Source organism: Salpingoeca rosetta (genome assembly GCF_000188695.1).
Source record: "Salpingoeca rosetta unplaced genomic scaffold supercont1.16, whole genome shotgun sequence".
In the NCBI taxonomy this organism is placed as follows: domain Eukaryota; class Choanoflagellata; order Craspedida; family Salpingoecidae; genus Salpingoeca; species Salpingoeca rosetta.
Window position 1 is genome coordinate 506,647 of NW_004754918.1, and position 22,193 is coordinate 528,839.

General features: G+C 58.8%; 5 protein-coding genes across 5 annotated transcripts in view; 3 read left to right on the forward strand and 2 right to left on the reverse strand.

Annotated features, from left to right (window-relative positions):
• Positions 1 to 613: 613 nt before the first annotated feature.
• PTSG_07087 (isopenicillin N-epimerase) lies at positions 614 to 2,308 on the forward strand (the record flags this gene model as incomplete). The annotated part of the gene is made up of 2 exons (XM_004992445.1): positions 614 to 639; positions 754 to 2,308. The coding sequence occupies 2 exons, from the start codon at positions 614 to 616 to the stop codon at positions 2,306 to 2,308; spliced, it is 1,581 nt and encodes a 526-aa protein (XP_004992502.1).
• Positions 2,309 to 2,956: 648 nt separating this feature from the next.
• Positions 2,957 to 11,629, reverse strand: PTSG_07088 (uncharacterized protein; the record flags this gene model as incomplete). The annotated part of the gene is made up of 4 exons (XM_004992446.1): positions 11,548 to 11,629; positions 6,303 to 11,266; positions 5,414 to 5,833; positions 2,957 to 5,113 (listed from the first exon to the last, which is right to left on the reverse strand). Exons 2-4 carry the CDS (start codon positions 11,241 to 11,243, stop codon positions 2,957 to 2,959), a joined length of 7,518 nt encoding a protein of 2,505 aa, XP_004992503.1. The 5' UTR covers positions 11,244 to 11,266; positions 11,548 to 11,629.
• A 574-nt stretch (positions 11,630 to 12,203) lies between these two features.
• Positions 12,204 to 17,500, forward strand: PTSG_07089 (uncharacterized protein; the record flags this gene model as incomplete). Its single annotated transcript, XM_004992447.1, has 10 exons — positions 12,204 to 12,331; positions 12,696 to 13,317; positions 13,529 to 13,612; positions 13,767 to 13,917; positions 14,153 to 14,200; positions 14,418 to 14,484; positions 14,671 to 14,755; positions 15,027 to 15,154; positions 15,525 to 16,615; positions 16,935 to 17,500. 10 exons carry the CDS (start codon positions 12,204 to 12,206, stop codon positions 17,498 to 17,500), a joined length of 2,970 nt encoding a protein of 989 aa, XP_004992504.1.
• A 411-nt stretch (positions 17,501 to 17,911) lies between these two features.
• PTSG_07090 (uncharacterized protein) lies at positions 17,912 to 19,394 on the forward strand. The gene is made up of 3 exons (XM_004992448.1): positions 17,912 to 18,313; positions 18,541 to 18,616; positions 18,915 to 19,394. The coding sequence occupies exons 1-3, from the start codon at positions 18,114 to 18,116 to the stop codon at positions 19,086 to 19,088; spliced, it is 450 nt and encodes a 149-aa protein (XP_004992505.1). The 5' UTR covers positions 17,912 to 18,113; the 3' UTR covers positions 19,089 to 19,394.
• A 213-nt stretch (positions 19,395 to 19,607) lies between these two features.
• Positions 19,608 to 22,193, reverse strand: part of PTSG_07091 (uncharacterized protein) — a 3,834-nt gene continuing 1,248 nt past the window's right edge. The window contains exons 4-7 of the mRNA XM_004992449.1: positions 22,055 to 22,191; positions 21,473 to 21,693; positions 21,069 to 21,305; positions 19,608 to 20,862 (exon numbers count right to left, since the gene is read on the reverse strand). Of these exons, the coding sequence (XP_004992506.1) occupies positions 19,858 to 20,862; positions 21,069 to 21,305; positions 21,473 to 21,693; positions 22,055 to 22,191 (1,600 nt within the window). The 3' untranslated portion in view covers positions 19,608 to 19,857. The remainder of the gene's footprint in view (positions 20,863 to 21,068; positions 21,306 to 21,472; positions 21,694 to 22,054; positions 22,192 to 22,193) is intronic.

A 22,193-nucleotide genomic window follows, 5' to 3' on the forward strand; every position in this document is an offset into this window, starting at 1 on the left:
TAGTGTGTGTGTGTGTGTGTGTGTGTGTGTGTGTGTGTGTGTGTGTGTGTGTGTGTGTGTGTTGTGTTGTGTTGTGTTGTGTTGGTGAACACGCACGTGCATCTGTCGCTTCTCGACGCATGTTGGCGAGCCCCACACTCATAAACACACACACATGCACACACACATGCACACACACATGCACACACTCATAAGCACACACATGCACACACATACACACATGCACACACACACACTCTCTCTCTCTCTCATGCACGTACCTTCTGCCAAGTTGCGGTGGTTGCGGAACAGCGCCCAATCGAGAACATCCTGCAGCGTCACGTTGTGCCTCAACGCCTCCTGTTGCTCCTGCTGCCGCTGCTGTTGTTGATGTTGTTGATGTTCTTGGTTCTTCAACAGAACCCCTGATGGCGGCAGCGCCACGTCGTCACACTCGCTGTCACCGTCGTCGTCGTCCACCACCACCATCGCCTCCTTGTTCTGCGCCATCATCGCCGTCGTGGTGAGCACGCGTGTCCACTGACTGGTATCCGCTGCTGTTGTTGACTTCCCGCCAAAACTGCTGCTTGCTCCAGCAAGCAACAAAGCAGAAGAAGGAAGCAAAGCAACGAAGATGAAGTGGCTGGTGGGAGTCGCTCGGTGTGGTGGTGCAGTTAGAGGCTGTAGGAGTGCGGTCGCTAGTGCTGCGCCTGCTTGCACGCATCAACACCACAGACGCCCACAGACACGAAGGGCGTCCTTTCACACAAGCAGTACTGGCTCTGACAGCGCCAGGGAGGAGGAGGAGACAAGCAGGCGACGGCTGCGGTCTGGCTTTGGGTCCTTCGCCACGCCAAGCGTGGAGGACCTGGTGCGTGTGCCGCCCTCGGAATGGCCCGCAGAGCTGACTAAGGGCGCACCAGTGCCGCCAGACGTGTGCATGTGCGTGCCCGGCTCGGACGGCATGCGGGACCAGTTCATGATTGACTTTGAGCGCTGGGCCTTCCTCAACCACGGCGCGTTTGGTGCGTCGCTGCGCTGCGTGCTCAAGCACGCCCAGGCCTGGCGAGAGAAGCAAGAGGAGCAGCCCCTGCGGTTCTTCGACAGGCAGCTCCTCCCTGAGCTTGTGCGCACCATCCACCGTATGGCCTCGTTCATGCAGGCGCAGCCAACAGACATGGTGTTTGTGCCCAACGCCACGTCTGCCCTCAACACGGTCCTGCAGTCCATGGCTCGCCGCTTCACCCCACGCGACAGCATCCTCACCCTCGACATCGCATACGGCTCCGTCAAGAAGATGGTGGACCACGTCGCGCAGCGCACGGGCGCCACACACGTGTCCTTGCGTGTACCCCTGCCGCTCAGCTCGCCCGCAGACATCCTCGACCTCGTGCGCAACCACCTGTCGCAGTGCGCAGCAGACCAGCTGCCCACGCTGGCCGTGTTCGACCACATCACCTCCAACACCGCGCTGCAGCTGCCCCTGACGGAGCTGGCCGAGCTTGTTGCACAGCACAGCCCCGGCACGCGCGTGCTTGTGGACGGCGCGCACGGCCTGGTGCAGGCGCACGTGGACATGAGCGAGCTGCAGGCCGCTGGCGTGCACTACTATGCGGCCAACTGCCACAAGTGGATGTGCAGTGCAAAGAGCGTGGGCGTGCTGTGGGCCGGCCGGGACGAGGACAAGGCGGCCATTGAGCCCATGATCATCTCGCATGGCCACGGACAAGGGTTCACCAGCGACTTTGTGTGGGACGGCTGCCGGGACTACGCGCCAACCCTGTCGCTGTGCACGGCGCTCGACTTCTGGGACGTGCAGGGCGTTGGGCGCATGCGCGCATACAGCCGCGGGCTTCTCGCCGATGCCGCGGCATTCCTCCGCGACGCCTGGGGAACAGGCGGCATTGTTGCCTCCAAGGACCCGGCCAGTCACCTGGCCCTGCACGGCTGCATGGCGCTTGTTGCGCTGCCGGCACACAAGGACGTCAGCCATGCTGCTCTTGCCGCAACACGGCGTCACGTGCTAGATGGAAGCACGGGCACTGGTGACGGTGGTGATGAGGGTCATGAGGGTGGCAGGGGTGATGGCGCTGTTGACGGTGGAAGGGATCAAAGCACAGACAAACCTTCGCAGCAGCAGCAGCAGCAGCAGCAACAGGAGGGTGCTGGTCCGCGGGTACAGAACTGGCTGTATTCCAACGGCATTGAAGTTCCCGTGAAGACCATCAATGGAGAGCTCTATGTTCGCATCTCTGCACACATTTACAACAGAATCGAGGACTATCGCCCACTCGCAGACATCATCAACGCCCTCCCAGACCGGAAATAGGTGCTGTTTGTCTGTGTGTGTGTCTGTGTGTCTGTGTGTCTGTGTGTGTGTGTCTGTGTCTGTGTGTGTCTGCGTGTGTCTCTGTGTGTCTGTGTCTGTGTGTCTGTGTGTGTCTGTGTGTGTAAGCGTTTGCTGGCGTCGTCCATCTCTCGGTGCGTATCTGCCGACCGCTCCCTACTCCCTCTGCCACTACGTGTTCACGAACGAGCCAGAAGTTACACTCCTCCCTACCCCCTCTCCCCTGTTCCTGTGCACTTACAATGAGGTGATGTGCTGTGAGACACCGTCTATTGTAAAACGAGAATCAAGGGAAAGAAGAAGACAAAGATGGAAAGGAAGCACACACACACACACACACACACACACACACACACACACACACACACACACACACGATGTGATGTTGTAACGACCAATCTCTCTTCACACCAACCACGTACACACGCGAGCACACACACACACACAATATGATTACACTGGCAACCAGCATATGCCAATTGCGCACGTGAAAACAAACACACACACACACATGCACACACTCTCTGAGAAGAACCACAAGACGCTGGCACACTCTGGCACATGACCTATGATCCCCCCTCTCTCACACTCTCACACACACTCTCTCACACGCACCATCACACCACCTCTCTATTCTGCGGGGTAAGATTCGTGTACATCCCGTGATTGCATCAGCTTCTGCAGAAACGCGTGAGCATCTGGAAGCTGCTGGCGTGGTGCTGTTGGTGCTGTTGGCACCGTTCGTGTTGTGCTGGGCCAGGTGGACTCGCCCATGGCATCCAAGTCCTGCAGCAACCCGCTACCGAGGTCGCCTGCCCGTGCCGTTGATGCATGACGGCCGCCACCGTACTTGGCACGCCAGTGCGACGCGTCCCCCATCACATCACCAGCACCATCGTCATCGTCATCCCCATCACCGCCATCATGGTAGCTGCTGCTGCGAGCACCGCGTCCAGCATTCGTTGCTGTCAACGTTGTGTTGGCAGCGTCCCCAAACTCACCATCACCATCATCCCCTTCACCATCACCATCACCATGACTGTGACCACCATAGGCACTGCGGTGGCTGCGATGCGATCGCCCGCCAGAGGAGTACAACGGCTCCTCTTGCTCATCACCACCTCCACCGCGCCAAGACCCACGATACCTGCCAACACCATCGCCATCACCATCACCATCACCATCACCATCGCCATCGGCAAAGCGGATGTTGCCGCTGCTGCGTCGGGCAAACTGGCCAGAGGCGTCCAGCTCTGATGGCGAGTCGTTGGCGTGGGAGACGGCAGTGTGATACGACTGCACCGATGACGCGGTAGGTGACGTGTCGTACACATCGCGGCCAGCACTGAAGCCCTCATTGTCCCCACTCCTTCGCGCCCACGAGCGATCGTCCAGGAGCTCAGCCGTGCCGCGAATGGTGTGCTGGTGCTGGTCGCTGTACAGCGCAGATGCGTCGCCGCTGTCGCCTCTGCCAAACCCGTAGATGCCCGATGTGCTGGTTGCTGCTGCTGCTGTTGCAGTTGGCGCTGATGACGATGACGGTGCGTGGTCCTGGCCTGCCACGCCGCTTCTGTCGCCACCGCTACTCCTGGCTGCAGCGTTCTGCCGAAGCAGCTGATGCTGGCGGCTGATGTCACCATCATCAACATCATCGTCACCATCATCATCAACATCATCATCATCACCATAGCGAGCTGTTGGGCTCTTGAACGGCTGGAAGGGGCTCTGCCGCCCACCACCGCTCGTTTGCCATCGAAGCGACGTCACACTGCTTTGTGTCACAACGTCCGTCGTCCGTGTTGTGGCAGAGGCATCCGTGCTGGTGAGCGAGCGCATTCGCTCGAGTGCCGCCAGCGCCGCGCCGTGACGCTCAAGACGGACATCGCTGCCCTCACCATCATCGCCATCGCCATCACCATGACCATGGCTGCCACTGCCACTGCCACGCACTGGCGGGTACGTTTGCATGTGCGCGTATGGCTGTCTGCCCGGCGTTGATGAGTAGAGGTCGCCTGCGCCATTCGTGGCTGCAGCCTGCTTGGCCGTGGTGTTGGGGCGGCGGTAGCTGAGCAGCGCCTTGAGGGTTGGGTCAAGCAGTCCGCTGTCAATCCCTCGCAGGAGCTGGTGCTCTTCGCTCGCCATGCTGCGCTCGCTGTGCGACACACCACCACCACCACCACCACTGGCCCTGGCCTGCGTGTGCAGGTGGCGCACGTCGGCGTCGCGTGCGTGGCGATATCCGCGCGTCGTTGCGTCGACCGCTTGGTCATCCTCATCCTCGTCGCCACTCACCCTTCCACCATCACGGCTGTCGTGGCTCTGCGGGCTGCCGAAGCTGTCACGCCCCTCGCTCCGGTCAAGGAGATGGCGGTGCTGGGGTTGGTGGCGCGAGCGCGAGCCACTTGCACCAAAGCCTCTATTGTTACCACCATTACCGCGGGTGCTGCTGATGGCAGCGGACTGCGAGTCCACGCGCTCACGCAACAAATCGCGACAGGTGTCCTCCATTGCCCGGTAGCGGTCTTGCAGGTGGTCGTACTTTTCGCGCAGCGTTTCGTTCTCGGCCTGCTGGCTCGACAACTGCCGCCCAAGCTCTTCCCGCTCGTCCATCGCCTCGCGCAACTGCGTTTCAAGCGTGATTGCGTGCGTGGACAAGCGACGCACAGCCTCTTCTTGCTCGCGGTCACCACCATCGTTGTCGCCGCCGTCGTCATCGTGCCCGTGTCCTCTACGTGCGCGTCTGCTGCTGCCGCTGTTGCTCAGCGCCTTGACTTCTTCCTCCAGGTCCTGCAAGCGAAAGCGAATTGTGTGTGTGTGTGTGTGTGTGTGTGTGTGTGTGTGTGTGTGTGTGTTGGGTTGGAAACGAGGACAGAAAGCGTTGTTTTGGAGTCAGCGGCGAGATGTACTTAGCAAAGCACACACGCATGCAACGCATACACGTACATGAACGCGAACAAAGCGAGGGCTGGAGGTGTGTGACATCACAATGAGAGGGGAGGGGCAAACGCGAGTCGTCTGCACACACACACACACACACAGAGGCACACGCACACACACGCACAACCTCATATACGCAAGAGCGCGCACCTGTTTCTCAGCCTTGAGGCGGGCGACCTCCTTCTCGTGGCGTGCTGTAAGCTCCTGCAGACGGCTGTGGAGCACCTCAATCCGCTGATTCGTCTGGTCACGCTCCTCAAACGCAGCGTCAAGCGTCTCTTCAAGCTCCCGCAGCTTGTGCGCATGCTTCTCATCGCCCGCGTGGTGGTGGTGATGATGTTGGTGGTCACCCTGCTGGTGATCGCGCGTGTTCGCTGCGCCCTGCTGCTGTTGCAGTTGCTGCTGTTGTTTCTGCTGCTGCTCCCTCACACGCGTGAGTTCGTGCTCCAGGCGCGTGACCTGCTGCTCAAGCGACTTTGCGCGCGTCTCTGCCTTGACGTGCTGCGCCTTAACAGCGCGCAGCTCCTGCGTTTCGCTGTTCAGCATTCGCTGCAGTAGGGCCGCCTCTCCCTAAGCACGCGCAGCCGTGATGAAGTTGCGTGTGAGTGTGTGCATGTGTGCACGCATGCATGCAGTGCGTGGTAGATGTGTGGTGAAGCACAACAAGCATTTGCATCCATGCATCATCATCATCATCATCATCATCATCATCATCAACAACAACAACAACAACAACAACAACAACAACAACAACAACAACAACAACAACAACAACTTAAACAACAACAACTTAAACAACAACAACTTAAACAACTTAATAAACAACAACAACTTAATAAACAACAACAACTTAAACAACAACAACTTAAACAACACCGTTACACATGCACGCACGCACACATGCACACACTTACAGGGTGTACAATGAACCGCGGCACACGTTAAGCAAACGCACGAACGCACGAACGCACGAACGCATGCACGAATACATGCACACACATACATGCAAACGCAAGACAACGTGGCGACAACATGCTACCTGGTGCGCCTCGCCGCTGTTGTTGACGTGTTCCTGCAGCCGTTGCCGGAGATGTTGCGCTTCTTTCAACGCGTGATCCCGTTCCTCAAGTGCACGGCGGACGGCCTCAGCATCAGCATCAGACGCGGTGCCGCCACGCCTGCTGGCACCCGCGTCATCACTGCGCCGGCTGCTGCCCATGCTGCTGCTCTTGCTGTGCTGTTGCTGAAGCGTGCGCACGTCCTGCTGCAGCCGCGTTGCGCGGGCCTGTTCGTCCTGCTTCTGCTCCTTCAACACAGCTACGCGCTCGCGAACAAGCGCCAGCGCCTCTTCAATCGTCACTTCGTCAACCTGGCGGTCGGAGAGGCGTGTGTCAGGGAAGGCCTCAGACAGCACCAGCAGCGCCCGCTTCATGTTCAGGTGGTGCCTGTCCATCTCTTTCTTCTGCGTGTCCAGCTCGGAGATTTGCTGCGTCACCTCTTGCATCAGCTGTTCCAGCTCCTGCCGCTCCTGCTGTGTGTCCTGCGATTGCTGCAGTGCTATGCGGGCTTCCTCAAGCTGCGTGCGCTCCACCCTGGCGGCGGCACGCTGCTTGCCAATCTCCTCCAGTTCCTTGCGCTGCTGCTCCTGTCGATCACGCAGCGACGTCTCCCTCGCCTCCAGCCGCTGCTCGTATGCAATCAGCTCCTCCTTGAGCTGGTGCAGCTCGTGCCGTTCCCGCCCCCAGCTGTCCGCCAGCGCCGCGCGCTCTTGCGTCATGCCGGCAAACTTGGCCTGTGCACGCTCCTCGAGCTTACGCAACAGGTCCTCCTGCGAGCGCAGGTGGTTGAGCTTCTCCTCAATGGTGCGTTCGCGTGTCTCCAGGGCCCGCTTCTGCTGCCGCAGGTGCTGCTCCTGGTCCTGCTTCAGCCGCTCAAAGTACGCCTGCGCCTTCTCAAGCTCCTTCGTGCGCACGAGTAACCGCGCCTCAAGCTCCTCAATCTGCGTCACCCGCTCGTTGAGCTTGCGCGTGCGCGCGTCGTGCTGCTGCTTCGCGCGCTGCTCCCGCTGCTCAAGCATGGCGCTCCGCTCGTCTGCCTCCTTGTGCCGCGCCTTCACCTTCTCCTGGTCCTCCACCAGCTTGGCGGCCTGCTGGCGCACGGCATGCTGCTGCTTCTCCACCTGCGCCCGCGCATCGCTCAGGGACTGGCTCTGTGCGTTGAGCTGTTCCTCCTTTGCGCTGAGGGCGTCGCGCGCCTCCTGCTGTTCCTTTGCAAACGCGTCCGTGCGCTCCTGCAGCGCCCGCTCTTCCTCGTCCAGCCGCTGCCGCAGCTCGTTCAGCACTGTGGACTGGGAGGACAGCCGAGAGGACTGCTCGCGCATGCGCTCCTCCCGCGCCTCCACGTCCTTCTCGCGCGCAGCCAGGCTCTCGTCCATCTTGGCTTGGTCCTTCTCCAGCTGCTGTAGCTGCATCTGCCGTTCGTGGTTCTCTGCGGCAAGCTGCTCCGCCTGCAGCCGCTGCCGTGCCAGGGCTGTGCGCTGGTGCTCCAGCTCCTCAAACCGGGCGTCGAGGTCGTGCTGCTGTGCGCTTGCCCGCGCTCGCTGCTTCTCGGCATCCTGCTTCAGCTGTGCACGTGAACGCTCCAGCTCTTGCTGCTGCGCCGCGAGTGCGCGCTGCTGGTTCGCCAGCTCGCTTCGCGCCACGCGCGTGCGGTGCTCACGCACGGTCATGTCGTTCATGAACATCTCGTGGTTTTCCTGCAGCTCGCGTGTGCGCGCGTCCAGGTCATCCCACTTGTCCTTCAGCTGCCGCTCGCCCTTCTCCAGCAAGTGCTGCCGCCTCGCCGCCTCGTTCTCGTGCGTGACCAGCTGCGCTTCCCGCGCGTGCAGGTGCTGCTGCCTGTCTGCCAGCTTGCGCTGCTTGTGTGCAAGCTCCTCTGCTTCGCTCGCATGTGCTTCCCGCGCTGCGGCGAGTTCCTTCTCCCTGGCGTCCAGCTCCTCTGACAGCTGGCGCAGGCGCGTGCGTTCCTGCTGCAGTTCCCGCTGCACGGCACTGACGTCTGCCTCAGCCGCCTCGTGCAGCCGCGCCAGCTCCTGCCGCTGCTTCGTCACCTCCTCCATGGCGGCCTCAAGCTCTTGCTGCCGGGCATTGAGGTTGGCTGCGCGCTCGTCTGCGTCCCGCGCCTGCTTCTCCATCGCCTTCTCAGCGTCGGCCAGCGTCTGCTGCCGCTCCTCCACGTCCTGCCAGCGGCGCTCTGCCGTCTCCACGCGGCTGCGGACCTGCTCCTTCTCCTTGGCCAGTTCAGCCTGGTCGGCATCAAGCGCCTCCCGCGCCTCCTGCACGTCGCGCTGCTGCAGCTGCAGCTGTTCCTCTTGCTGCTGCAGCTGCGCCTTGAGGGACTCGACGCGCTCAACCTCGCTGGCAAGCTGCATCTCCAGCTGCTGCTGCTTCTCCGCCGTGTCGTCGAGCTCGGAGCGGCGGCGCAACAGCTCGCCCTCACGCTGCTGCTGCGACTCACGTGCTTCGCTCAACTCCTTGCGCCTGCGGTCCAGGTCCTCCCGGTCCTCCTCCAAACTGGCGTTTGCTTCCGCCCACGACTGCCGCATCTTGGCCTCGTATTCCTTCAGGCTCTCCTCGCGCTGGTCCAGCTCGTCCTGCTGTGCGCTCAGCGCCTGTTCCGTCGACTGCAGCGTCGCACGCATCTCATCAAGTGTGCGCTCGCTTGCGTGCAGCTGCTCTTCCCTCTCCTGCAGCCTGCTTGCGGCGACGGCTGCCTCTCGCTTGGCCTGCTCCACCTGGTGCTGCTGCTCCCCCAGCGACCGCCACTCCTCCTCGGCCTCCTTCTCCCGCTGTGCAACCTTGGCGCTTGCGGCGTCGAGCAGCTGCTGCTGCCGCTCAAGCTCTGCGCGCATCTCCTCCACCTCCTTTGCCCTGTGTGCGAGGTCGGCGTCCTGCTCCTCCAACTGCGCCTGCACCTGCGCCTGCGCCGCGGCCAGCTCTGCCTTGGCCATGTTCAGCTCTTCCCGCAGCTGCTTCAGCGCAAGCTTGTCCTGTGCGTGCTCTTCGCTGCTCTGCGACAGGCGCTGCTGCTGGTCCTTGTTCTGCTGCTGTAGCGACACCACCTGGTGCTGCAGGCTTGTCTCCAGCTGGGACATCCGCTCCTCAACCTCCTCCTTCTCCTGCTGTGCACGTGCACACTTCTCCTGCAGGTCGGCCAGCTGCGCGTTGGCGTGTTCATCATCCTGAGCAGCAGCAGCCTCCTTCATCTCCACCGCACGCTCGCGCGCCTTCACGCTCTCCTCCAATTCGTGCACGTGTGCCCGCGCCTGGTGCATCTCCTCCTCAAACGCGCGCCGCTGCTCGCTGTGCTCTTGCTGCTGCTGCGTGAGTGCGTGCTCCTGCTCGCTCAGCTGTGACTGGCGCGTGCGCAACGCCTCCTCGTCTGAGGCAAGCCTCTCTTCGCGCGCTTGCACGTCCTTCTCGCGCCGCTGTATGTCCTGCTCGAGCGACTGCAGGCCCGCCATGCCCTCGTCAACGGCGCGCTGCGACGATTGCAGGCGCTGCAGCTGCTGCTGGAGGTCGTGCGCGCGCTGCTGCTCCTGCGCAAGCTGCTGCTTTGTTTCGGCGTGCTCGCTCTCCTCTTGCTGCACGCGTTCCTGCCACTGGGCAACGTCCTCGCTGGACGAAGTGGCAAGCGTGTCCACCTGCTGCTGCAGGTCCGCCAACTGCTTCTGCGCGTGTGTGAGCTGCTGTTCGCGGTCAGCCAGCTGCTGCTCTTGTTCCCGCGCCCGTGACATGGCTTCATCGCGCTCGCCCGTCAGCCGCAGGACAGTCTCGTTTAGGTCGCCCGCTGATGCCAGCTGCGCCTGCAACTCCTCCACCTTGACCAGCAGCTCCGAGCGCTCCCGCTCAATGTCTTCCTCTCGCTTCGTCCGCGTTGTCCGCAGCTCAGACAGCTCTTGCTGCAGCCTCTCAATCTCCTCTCGCTGCCGTGCCTCCACATCTCCGCTCTGCGCCTGCAACTCCTCCACCTTGACCAGCAGCTCCGAGCGCTCCCGCTCAATGTCTTCCTCTCGCTTCGTCCGCGTTGTCCGCAGCTCAGACAGCTCTTGCTGCAGCCTCTCAATCTCCCCTCGCTGCTCGCGCTGGAGCGTAATCGCTTCCAGGCGTCCACTTTCGCGCTCCGCCACCTCCCTCTGCGCCTCGGCCAGCTCGGCCTGTGCACTGTGCAGGTTGTGTTGCAGTGTGCCCACTTCTTGCTCCAGCACATGCACGCGCTGCTGTTGCTGCTGCTCGCTTGTGACTGTAGTGCTGGCGGCATCGGCAAGCTGCTGGCGCAGCTGGGCGTTCTCATTCCTCAGCTCATCCAAGTTCTGGTTGAGTCTGTCAATCTGTTCACGCTGTTGGGTGACCTGCTGCTCTGCAGCCAGTACCGCGTCATGCACGTCGCTTCCCGCAGACTCAAGCCCCGTGAGCAGCGCTGTGAGATCGCTGGAGTCTAGTGGCTGAGACGACATGAGCTCATCCTGCCCTTCTTGCTGATCATATGGGGCGGACTGAGGCGCTGTGTGATCGCTGGAATCTGTGGCAAGCGTGCCGTTGTCCTCGTTGTGCTGGCCGTGCCCAATGTCATGAGGAGCGGCAGCAGTATTGTCCACGAAATCGTTTGCTGTCGCAGAAACTGCTGGGGCCTGGTAGGGAAGTTGTGGCTCACTCTGGTGGGGTTGTTGTGGTTGTGGCTCGAGCTGGTGTTGTGACTGTGGTTGTGGTTCATGCTGCTCTTGTGACTGTGGTTCTTGTTGCTCTTGTGACTGTGATTGAGGTTCTTGCTGCTCGTGTGGCTGTGGTTCTTGCTGCTCTTGTGGCTGTGGTGGCTTGTCTTGCTTTGGCTTGGACTTCTTCTTTGCGGCCTTCTTGTTGCGCTTCCTGGCCAGTTTCTTCAGCAGCGCTGCGCCCTCTGCGGCGCGCTCTGCCCCATCCATGATGCCTATCCGTTGTCCTTGTCCTATGTGAGTGAGCGAGAGAGAGAAACAAGATCACATGATGTGAGCTCGGACAACCAACCCACTGCAAAACAAAACAACAACCAAAAAAAAAACAAAAAAACGAGGACATAAAGGATGCAAGCGAGCACTCACTGCCGTGTCACGGCACACACACACACACAGCACAACACAAACACAAACACAGCACAAACACAGTACAAACACATGCTCACGACCTCACCTCACCTCACCACTGACAGCAACAAGCAAGAAGCAAGGCGAAGCAGACACAACCACCAACCTCTCCTCGCTCGCCGTCCGTTGCGGGTGTTGGGCGGGATGAGAAATTTGGGCGTATTTCCAACCAATTCTCCGTACCAGCCGTCCGCGAAAAACTGACAGTCGTGCGTGTGTGTATTGTGTGTGTGGCACGAACCCCCCAAACAAACAAACAGACCCAAAACACGCCAACAACGCCCGTTTTGGCGTGTGCGCGTATGTGTGTGGGTGTGGCTGAGGAAGGACAAGTGCGAAGGCAGCCAGGGTGGTGGTCAGCAAGAAGGCAGCAAGGCACGCAAGCAAGAAGGACAAGCAAGCAAGAAGGCTGCCTTTGGCATTGTTGCATTTCATGGTTGGTTGTTTGAATTGTGGTTGCTTTTTTGGCTGGTTGCCGCTGTATTTCGGTGCTCTCTCCCTCTTTGGTTTGTTTGCACAAGATCGCTGCCACCCCATACGACCGACGTTTCCAACGCCAGGTTAACAACGATCACCACACACACACACACACACACACACGAAAGAGGGATCCCGGCACCCTTCTCAACTCCATCACAAATACCAGCCACCACCTTCGCGCTCGGTCTCACTTGTTCATCATCGCCTGGTGTTGCCGTTGTCAGGGCAGCGAGCAAGCGAGCGAGTGAGGACCAAGCGCTGTGAAAGGTTGTGGCAGGGAACATGCCACCATCGCCCAGCAGGCACAGGCAGGAGGCCGTGTACGCCTTCCATATGGCCTGCCAACAATGTATCCACCCAGATCAACATCAACAACTCCTCGAGGCCCTTCAAGCCTTCCTGAGACTCAGGTCGGCACGTGCGAATGCTTGTGCACGTGCATGTGTGTGAATGAATGTGAATGTGAATGTGTGTGTGCATGTGTGTATGAATGCTTATGCTTGTGTGTGTGTGTGTGTATTTGTTTGTTTGTGGGTGTAGAGGTGTGGGTTGTGGAATGATGTGCTTTTGTGCGTGTGAGGACAGTGTGGACGCCTGCCGGCATGTCAGTCATGGTTGGATCCCGCATGCCCAATACTGTACCAGCTCACACCACACACGTCGACGCACGCACACACACACACACGAACACACACACACACACACACACAAACACACACACACACACACGCACACGTCCACACACACACACGCAACAACACACACGTCATGTAGATCGTTTGACAAGCTTGCGGAGGTGACGCTTGATGTGCTGCCAACGCGAGAGCTGCGGGCGCAGGTGATTCCGCCGCTGCTGGACCTGATCCCAGCACGCGACGGCGTGCGTCTGCAGTCCACCCTCAAGCGGCACCTCGCGCAGCGGCTCAAGGCAAGCCGCGGTGTGGGCGGTATGCTGGGCGCCATTCGACCAACCACCAGCCAGAGCAGCCGCGTCCACACCCACGATTGCGCAGACAACGGCGCCGGTAGCGGCAGCCCACGTCGCCGCGGGTTCTCGCTGTCTCTCGGTCGTCGCCGCCGCCACCAGCGGGGTGCACGAGGGAGCACCAGCACGACAGCGAGCGACCGCACGAGCACGCTGGGCAGCCTTGGCACCAGCATCAGCAGCGACAGCACGGTGTCGCGTGGGCGGTCGTACACGCTAGACAGCAGCGCCAGCAGCCGCAGCAAGCACACATCCACCATGCGACGCCTGCTCTCGCTCAGCACGAGCAGCAGGGGAACAAACGGAGCCCCAAAGCCGCGACGCGTCAAGGTGCAGCGTGACAAATACGGTACGCTGGGCTTCAACATGCGCGGCGGGGCTGAGTTTGGCGTCGGCCTCTACGTCAGCAAGGTGCGTGCCTGCACGCATACACTGACGAAGTTGGGTGGGGCTACGGTGTGTGTGTGTGTGTGTGTGTGTGTGTGTGTTGTGTTGTGTTGTGTGTGTGTGTGTGTGTGTGTGTGTGTGTGTGTGTGTGTGTGTATGTGTGTGTGTACCTGCCGACTTGAAGTAACGCCCCATGCCCTCATCCCCACCCCCTCCTTCCGTTGTTGCTGCACAGGTTGACAATGGCGGACCGGCAGCGCGGGCGGGCGTGCGCATCGGCGATGAGATTGTCTCTGTCAACGGAACAGCTGTGCAAGGGGTGAGTATGCGCCATCGAGATAGCGACGTGAAGCAAACACATTATTCTTGCCTGCCACTTCAACATCACAAGCACGCAGTTACGCCCTCACTCACGCCCTCACTCACTCACGCCCTCACTCACGCCCTCACTCACTCACGCTCTCACCCATTAGTTGAAGCACAAGGAGGCGGTGCAGCTGTTCACGGGAACGAAGAAGCTGAAGCTCGTCGTCATCAGCACGGGCCGCGTTCCTGATAAAGTCAACGTTCAGGAGTCGTTCGAGTGGCTCCAGGCCGCAGGCGTGTGCGACTCTGTGTGTCTGCGTGTGTGTGTGTGTGTGTGTGTGTGTGTGTGTGTGTGCGTGGGTGTGAGTACTGCTTCAGCGTCTGGCTGAAGTTCCAAGGGCAGCTTGTGTCACATCACGCACATACGCACGCATTCGTACGCGTACACAAACACAAACACACACGCACAAAAAGCAACCACACACGCAAGCACAAACACACCCACTGCTCACGCGTTACTCTGTCTGCTGGTGTGTGTGCGGCTGCTCTTCAGACAAGGTCGCCACCGGCCCCGTGCCCGGCACCGTGCATGGACCAACAGGTCACACAATGCAGACACGTAGAGATAGAGAGAGGAGAGTTAGCGCTGTTTCGGTATTTGGTCGTGGTGGTGTGTGTGCGTGCGTGTGTGTGTGTTTGGTTGAACTTACTGTCCATTGGTTGCATGCGCCACTCACACCACACACCTCATATCACACCATTTGCGTTTACGTGTACATTCATGTTCACGTCTCTGCGCCACGCTTGCTAACGTGCAGACGATCTTGGTGATATTGAACTTCGTCGCGTCAACTTCCAAGTCGGGCCCAAAGGCATTGGCATGAGGTGAGCCAATACATGGACACACATGTACACACACACACACGTACACACGCTCACGCACACGTACACGAACGCGTAATGTGACTTGTGCGCTGATGTTGCCATGCACATGCACGCGTGTGCACACATCTCACACAACTCACACGTCTCACACACATGCACATGCGTGCGTGTGATGGTGGTGGGCAGCATCTGTGGCGGGCACGACCAGGGTGTTGGGATTTACATCTCCGCCGTTGATGTGGACGGCATCGCGGCGCAGCACAACCTCAAGGTCTGCAGAGGGGGGTGGGGTGCATTGCCTGGTGGTGCAGAGTTGCTGTGGCAAGCTGCACGCTTCCATACCTCTGTGTGTGTGTGTGTGTGCGTGCGTGTGTGCGTGTGCGTGTGCGTGTGCGTGTGCGTGTGCGTGTGCGTGTGCGTGTGCGTGATAGAACACACACACACACACACATTACGCGTACGTGCGCGCTCTTCATCTGAGTCTCATAGGTTTGCGCAAAAACACATGCACATACTATGCACAAATGCACATGCGCATACAGCCCGGTGACCAGCTGTGCGATGTGAATGGTGTCGACTTTGACCTGCTGACACACGCGGAGGCCGTGAAAATCCTCACGGGGAGCGAGCACCTGTTCATGACAATCAAACCCGGCAAATACGTGCCCAGGTGAGAGACGCGCTGGGCTGCGCAAGTGTCGTTGCAACCATTCACAATGACATGCGCTCATGTGCTGATGTGCTGATGTTTGGTTGCGTTGTGACCTGGTGTAGTCACGCCCTGCTCTCGTTGTTGCTTGCTTGTTTTCGCGTGGAAGGTTCAAGGGGAGATGATTTTATTGGTGGGCATGCCGCTTGTTGACGCACAAGTTTGCATCTCGTCCACGCACACACACACACACATACACACACACTCACACATACATACACGCACGCATACATGCACGCACATGACACACGCACTGCGCATGAAACGTACGTGTACACTTACCCGTGGTGCAACGCCGATGTTGTTGTAAACTCCATCGCGCAACTATCAGGCACCGATATGTCATGGACACAACAGAGTGGATCGCTGTTGAGAACAATGGCAACAAGAACAGCAGCAACAGCATTGGGCAGTCGCTGCGGGCGATGGTCCGTGGTGGCACAACAACCACGTCAACATCCTCATCATCGTCCGCGTCTCGAATTGTGACGCGGACGTCCAGCAGCAGCCCCAGCCGCACGACAGCGCTCTCCTGCACGGGCGTGACGGCCTCGCCACCACTGCACTCGCGCGCGCCCCACGGCAACAACGGCAACTTGGCTCGTGTGGACGGCTATGAAGAGGGGCGAGGAAGAGGTGGTGTCAGCAATGGCATTCACCGTGGCGGCAGTGGCGGCGGTGGTGGTGAGTGGTCAAACAAGTCCCTTCGCGGAGGGGTTGACGGACAGACACATGCGCGGCCGCACCAGGCGCTCATGGCACAGCACCTGCTCTCGCTTGGACGCGAAACCAACGTGGATGCCATTAACACGCTGCGCAATGGCGGTATTGGCCATGGTGGTAATGGTGATGGTGATGGTGATGATGTGAGAGCGGGGCGGCCGCGGTCGTACACGGCGCCAAGCTCATGGCACCGCTACCACGACGAGACAGAACTTGCCGCCGGGCCCGTCACGATCCCCGACGCCAACGCACAGGGACGGGCTGCTGGTACAGGTGTTGGTGACCGTGGTGGTGGTGGTGGTGATGGTGCGGGTGGCAACCACCCTGCAGTCACCGCCAATGACCCTGCGAACCATCGTGCCAACAACTCCAATCACAACAGCAGCATCAACAGTCATGCCAGCGGTGCTGGTCACGATGGGTGCAACACCAACACCAACAGCAGCGCCACCAACAACAACAGCAGCGCCACCAACAACAACAACAACACCAACAGCGGTGCGGTTGATGTGGAGGCGAGGGCAGAGGAGGCACGCCGCTCGTTCTTGCAGCAGCAGCGTGAGAGCTTTTACGGCTTTGACAGCCCGCCGCCGCCAGCAACAACAACAGCAGCGAGTAGAATGTCGGGCAATGCTGATGCGTTTGATGACTCTGTCGTGTTGCGGCGCAACAAGCCAACTTTCGACCGATCGTCACGAGGTGCGTGTGTGTGTGTGTGTGTGTGTGTGTGTGTGTGTGTGTGTGTGTGTGTGTGTGTGTGTGTGTGTGTGTGCTTTGCATGTGCATGTGTGTGTGAATGCTTGTGTGTGGGTGGGGGGGGGGTGGGTGGGTGGGTGTGCGTGTGTGTGTGCATGTGTGTGTGTGAGTGCTTGTGTGCGGGTTTGTGTTCCTTCTCTGGTTTGTTTGAGGCTTCTTCGTCTTGCACATCTACCCGAAGCACAAACACACACACACACTCGTATTCCTCACCTTTCACGCACCTGCTCTCGTTTTGCTTCGTTGTGTCCGTCGGCGGCAGCACTGAGCACAACCTCTGCGTCGTCGTCGCTGTCGTTTCTGGACCGCACCATCGCCATTGCGCAGGAGTGGGCGAGCCAGGCACCAACCATTACCGAGGAGGACGAGGTGGTGGAGGGCGAAGAAGAACAGGGACATGGGGGTACGCTGGGTGGTGCAACCAGGGATGCGACTGAGCGCACGGGTGCTCAGGCGGGCTTGAGTGGTGGCGCGCCTCGCAGTGTTGACGATCTTGCGCATGCACAGCACGGCGATGGCGAGTGTGATATGCGCATGCTGACGGTTGCCAAAGGGAGTAAGCCGCTGGGGCTGGTTGTTGCTGGCGGGTGTGATGTGGCCAAGACGGGCGGACGTGTGCTGGTGCACAAGATGACGGCTGGTGGCGCTTTTGCTGAGCTTGGCGATGAGGAGGTGCAAGTTGGGGATGAGGTGTGTCTTGTGAACGGCCGCTCGCTTGCCGGGTTGACGCACAAGGATGCTGTGCAGGCGATTGTTGCCGCTTTACAAGACACGGGCACCACATCCATCACCTTTGGCCTGCGCAGGCTCGCCTCCAGTGACCTCTGATGGCGGATCTATGTGTGTTGTTTGTTTGTTTGTCTGCTTGTTTGTGTCTGTGTGTGTGGTTGTGTGTGTGTGTGTGTGTCTGTGTCTGTGTCTGTGTCTGTGTCCGTGTTTGCCTCTCTCTGTGTACAGCGAATGTGCACATCTAGTTTGTCGAGTGGCATGACCTGCTCTCCTCCTATCTTCTTGTTGTGCGCAACGCATCCTTTTATTTTGACATGTGCTTCTTCTTCGCTGCTTCCGTCAGCTGTAGTTGAGAGAACACAGTGTGCGCGCGTGTGTACATGCCTGGACCAAGCGTACCTCAAGTGCGTGTTTGCTATGAAATGACACAGACGGAAGAAGAATGTGTGCGTGATGTGACTTTGAAGTGTGCGTGCTCCAAACGCCAGGCTGCCCGTCTCACTCACGCCGGAGCAACTCGCGCCGCGCCAGCCACTCCCGCGTTTTCCCGCCAATCCCCCGCAGAAGGTCGTGCTGAGCAGGAGCATGCAGAAGCTGCGCTGGTTTGCGCTGCCCACAGACTACATGGCTGCACCACCGCCATCAGTGACGGAGGTTGCAGCACAGCAGCAGCAGCAGCAGCAGCAGCAGCAGCACGCGTTCACAGGAGGGCATGGTGGAGTGGGGCGACCTGCCTCAGTGGTCGCTCGACCAAGGTGGCGGCGTTGGCCGTTATGATGCTGACAAAAGCAGCGACGAGAATGGCAGCCCTGTGCTCTTGCAGGCGTGGGCGAGTGGTGATGACGACGACGGCGACGGTGACGCCGTTGGTGGCAATGGCGGTGATGGTGGTGCAAGCAGCACCATCTCATCGTAAGTGAACATGCACTCGGCTGTGTGATTGTGTGATTCTATAGTTCAATATTGTGCGTGTGCGTGTGTGTGTGTGTGATTGCGTTTGTAGTGTGTGTGCGTATGTGTGTGTGTGTGTGATTGACGTGCATATGTGTGTGCAGTTGCTGATGTAACGACTTGCGTAGATGAACGCTCATGGGTGTGCTGTGTGATGGTGTGGGGCACTGTGTTTCTCTTGCTTGCAGTGACGAGGAGGCCGAGTTGAACGGACCCGTCTGCTACAACTGCAACGGCCAGCCCATCGCCGAGGAAGTGGAGGAGGTGAGCATGAGTGCTTGTGTGTGTGTGTGTGTGTATGTGTGTGGTGCATGCTTGTGTGCGTGTGTGTGTGCGCATGCTTGTGTGCGTGTGTGTGCATGCTTGTGTGCGTGTGCGTACGTGCGCGTGTTGGTTGCTGGCGTGCTTGTGTGTTGTGTGCTGCCGTTGTACGTGTACCTCGCAGCTATACCCCTTTACTCAGAGCGCCAATCGCGCATGTAACATCACGCCCACACTCAACCACTCACTCCCTCACTCCAATATGCTGCGGCACCTGTTCTCCTCCGTTGCATGCGCGCAGGCAGAGCGGCGTCGACGTCGCGCGAAAGCCCAGCGCGTGCTTGACGGGTTTGTCAAGGCAAGCGACCTGGCTGTCCAGGGAAGTGGCGTGGACCCGTCTCTTGCAGGCCTGATCCTCGGCGTGTGCATCTGCTTCACCTTTGGGCGCCAGTGGTGCAGTGGCCTCTTCTCCTGATAAGGGCGGCAACCGCGGTGGACGGCGTGACGAAGATGGCATGGTGGCACGATGTGCTCATGATTTGGTGATGGTGCCATATATTGCTTGCTCGAGTGGTAATTGATGGCTGATTGCTTGCTTGGTGGCTTGCTTGGTGGCTTGATTTGATGGCTTGGTTGCTTCATGTGCATGAGTGAGTGGATGATGACTGTCTTCTTTTTCGTTTCACCGATCTTAAGTGTGCTTCATGAGCCCGCCGTTTTGCTTCCTTCATTTGCTTGTCCGTGCCCGTCTTGAGAACCGACATAAACAACACAAACCGCACACACGCGGCAAGCGCGACCACACACGCCTGCCCCCACTCCGCACCTGTGACATGAGTTCACACCACTCGTGCAAGTCCACCACAAGTCGCCCATTCCAAACATCTCACCCCCTTTCGGCACCAATGTGTCTTTCATCTCCAAACACACTGCACAGGATCCAGACTTTTCGATCAAGGAAGTCATGGCGTGTCACGTCATGTCATGTCAGATGTCACGTCACTCTTTTATGCACGGGATAGACGCATACCATATTTAGCTTCATGGAAGTCACACCATCATAGCACGCACAACAAGTATCACAAGGAGGCCTGGCCCACCACAACAAGCAAATTAGCAAAAGCAACAGCAGACAAAGCACCAGACACAGCAATTTCACCACCTCAACCACCACCACCGTCATCATCATCCCCTGTTACCGCCACCGCCATCAAAGAAGACAAGGGTGGCTGCACCAACACAAGTCAAAGAATGGTAGCGTTCTGCATTCCTTCGATGAGCTTGTTGAGGATCTTCAGCTTCTTCTTCACGTCCACCTCACAGCCTTCCTCCTCATCATCATCATGTCCGTGGTCACCGTCATCAGCGTTTCCACCGCCCTTATGCGCCATGTCACGCTTCTTCTGCTGCAGCCATTCAACAAGTCGCCGGCACGCATCCTCAAACCGATCGCACGTGCTCCGGACATCAAACCTCTCGCCAAAATCGGGGCGAGCCCATGCCATGGCCAGTGAGTAAAAGTCGTGGATGCTTTTGAACGGCAGCCGGTCCTCGCCCGAGCGACAAAACAAGTCAGGATGCCGTTCCAGCAGACAACAGTTGAACCCGTCCGGCGTGTGCGTTCCAAAATTCTCCACATCGACGATGAAGGCTGCAGTCGCATCCTTCACCGCGATGTTTTCTCTCCTGACGTCGGCGTGGGGAAGTGAGTGGAAACACAACCGCAGGAGCTGCTCTGCCACACACAACAGCTGCTCTGGCGTGGTGAACTTGCCGCTGCCGAGGAAGGGCATGACGATGGTGTTGCTGTTGATGACGCGAATCGGGTGACGTGGGTGCAGGATGCGCCACATGAGAAGAATATGGTCGATGTTCTGGTCGTCAGGCACACGCTTCACCACAGTGTCGTCAATAATCTTTACGTCTGCATTGATGTCTTCAAACTCGAAGAACACGCGCATGTTGGCCAAGATGACCTCGTCTTTCTGCTGCTGCTGCTGCTGTAGCTGCTGTGACTGCTGGTGGTGGTGGTGCTGCTGATGGTGCTGTGGCTGCTGTGGTTCCTCGGGGCAATCGCCGCTCAAGCGAATGCGCTCAACAAGAGCAGGTGGGATATCGCACTGGGGAGATGGCGGCGGTGGCGGAGAGGTGGTGGCAGGGGCTCCAAAGCATCGAGCGTAGAGCGAGTCGTAGTAGGCCAGCAGGGGCTCAGACAAGAGCACATCCAGCACACGGGAGAACTTGGACAGCTGACACCGCAACAAAGCAGGAAGCACGAGAGCAGGCGTGTGGAGATATGCGACACATGAGCGTGTGTGAGAGCATGTGGCCCGCCACCGACGGAGCAAAGGGACACCACAGCGCACGAGGAGAGCAGCATGTCAGGGGCAAGAGGAGCAAGCCATCACAACAACAGGAAAAAAAAACACAACACCATATGCTAGCAGAGGCGCACCGTGGTGGATGTCAGGGTGATGCTGTTGATGACTGGCATCTTCTGGCCCCCAGCGAACGTCTTGTGTCCAAGGACGAAACCATACACGTCAACACAGTTCCCGGCGACGGCGATGCCGATGGGGTACATCAGCCCCTTGATCACAGACTCCCAGTGGGGAACGCACTTGATAGCGTGCAATGCGTATTCACGCAATTGCTCCTTTGCTGCCGCTCGCTGTGTACGCTGCTGCTCCAACTACAATATGCACACAAGGTGGACACAGCAGTGAGCAAGCAGGATTTGTGTTTCCCATGTGTGTGTTTGCGTCTGCGCGTCTGTGTGCGCTTGTGTGTGTGTATCGTGTGGTGGCTGGTGCACAAGCAATTGCAATAAAAGTCAGAGGTGCACACGTCAATCATTACCTCAATGATAAGAGGCAGAAAGCTGTGGTGCAGCTCGCACACGGTCGGACGAAACGCAGCGTCAATCTTGTACTGCTCCGTGTTCGAAACAGGCGCGTTGGCGATGACCATCATGCGGCTGTGCAGCTTCTTGCGATTGAAGTAATTGTGAATGCACACCATCATTTGGTATTGGATCCACCCCTCGTATTCGTCCGTGCTGATGTCTTCAAAGCCAGAGGCTGGCCCAGCAAAAACGCAAAGCAAGAAGAACACACGAGCTTGTGAGTCATTGCATGCCAGTGGCGGTGCATGCGTGCGTGCATGCGTGTGTGCATGTATGTGCATGAAAGTACATGTATGTGTGTGTACATGTGTGCGTACATGTGCGTGCGTACACGTGTGCGTACATGTGTACGTGTATTGCAGCCACCTTGCGACACACAACACACAACACACACACTATCACAAGCGCACAAAGTGGACTCACAATCACAGATGCTCTGATACAGGACTTAAGGCAAGTCACATGACAAAACACCACACCCACCACACACATACACATACCACACACGCCACATACACACACACACACTCACTCACTCCCGTCGCCATGTGTTGCTGTGGCCATGTCAAGCTGCTTGGCGAGTTGTGAGGTAACCGTGAAGGTCGACGAGTCGATGGAGATAAAGTAAGGGAAGGTGTTATCCACACCCCCCTCTTTCTCCTGCTTGTTCAGCCT

Coding starts and splice junctions, on each gene's coding strand:
- PTSG_07090 (XM_004992448.1), top strand. CDS start 18,114: ATGGTGGAGTGGGGCGACCTGCCTCAGTGGTCGCTCGACCAAGGTGGC. Junction 18,314..18,540: donor GCAAGCAGCACCATCTCATC/GTAAGTGAACAT, acceptor TCTTGCTTGCAG/TGACGAGGAGGCCGAGTTGA. Junction 18,617..18,914: donor TCGCCGAGGAAGTGGAGGAG/GTGAGCATGAGT, acceptor GCATGCGCGCAG/GCAGAGCGGCGTCGACGTCG.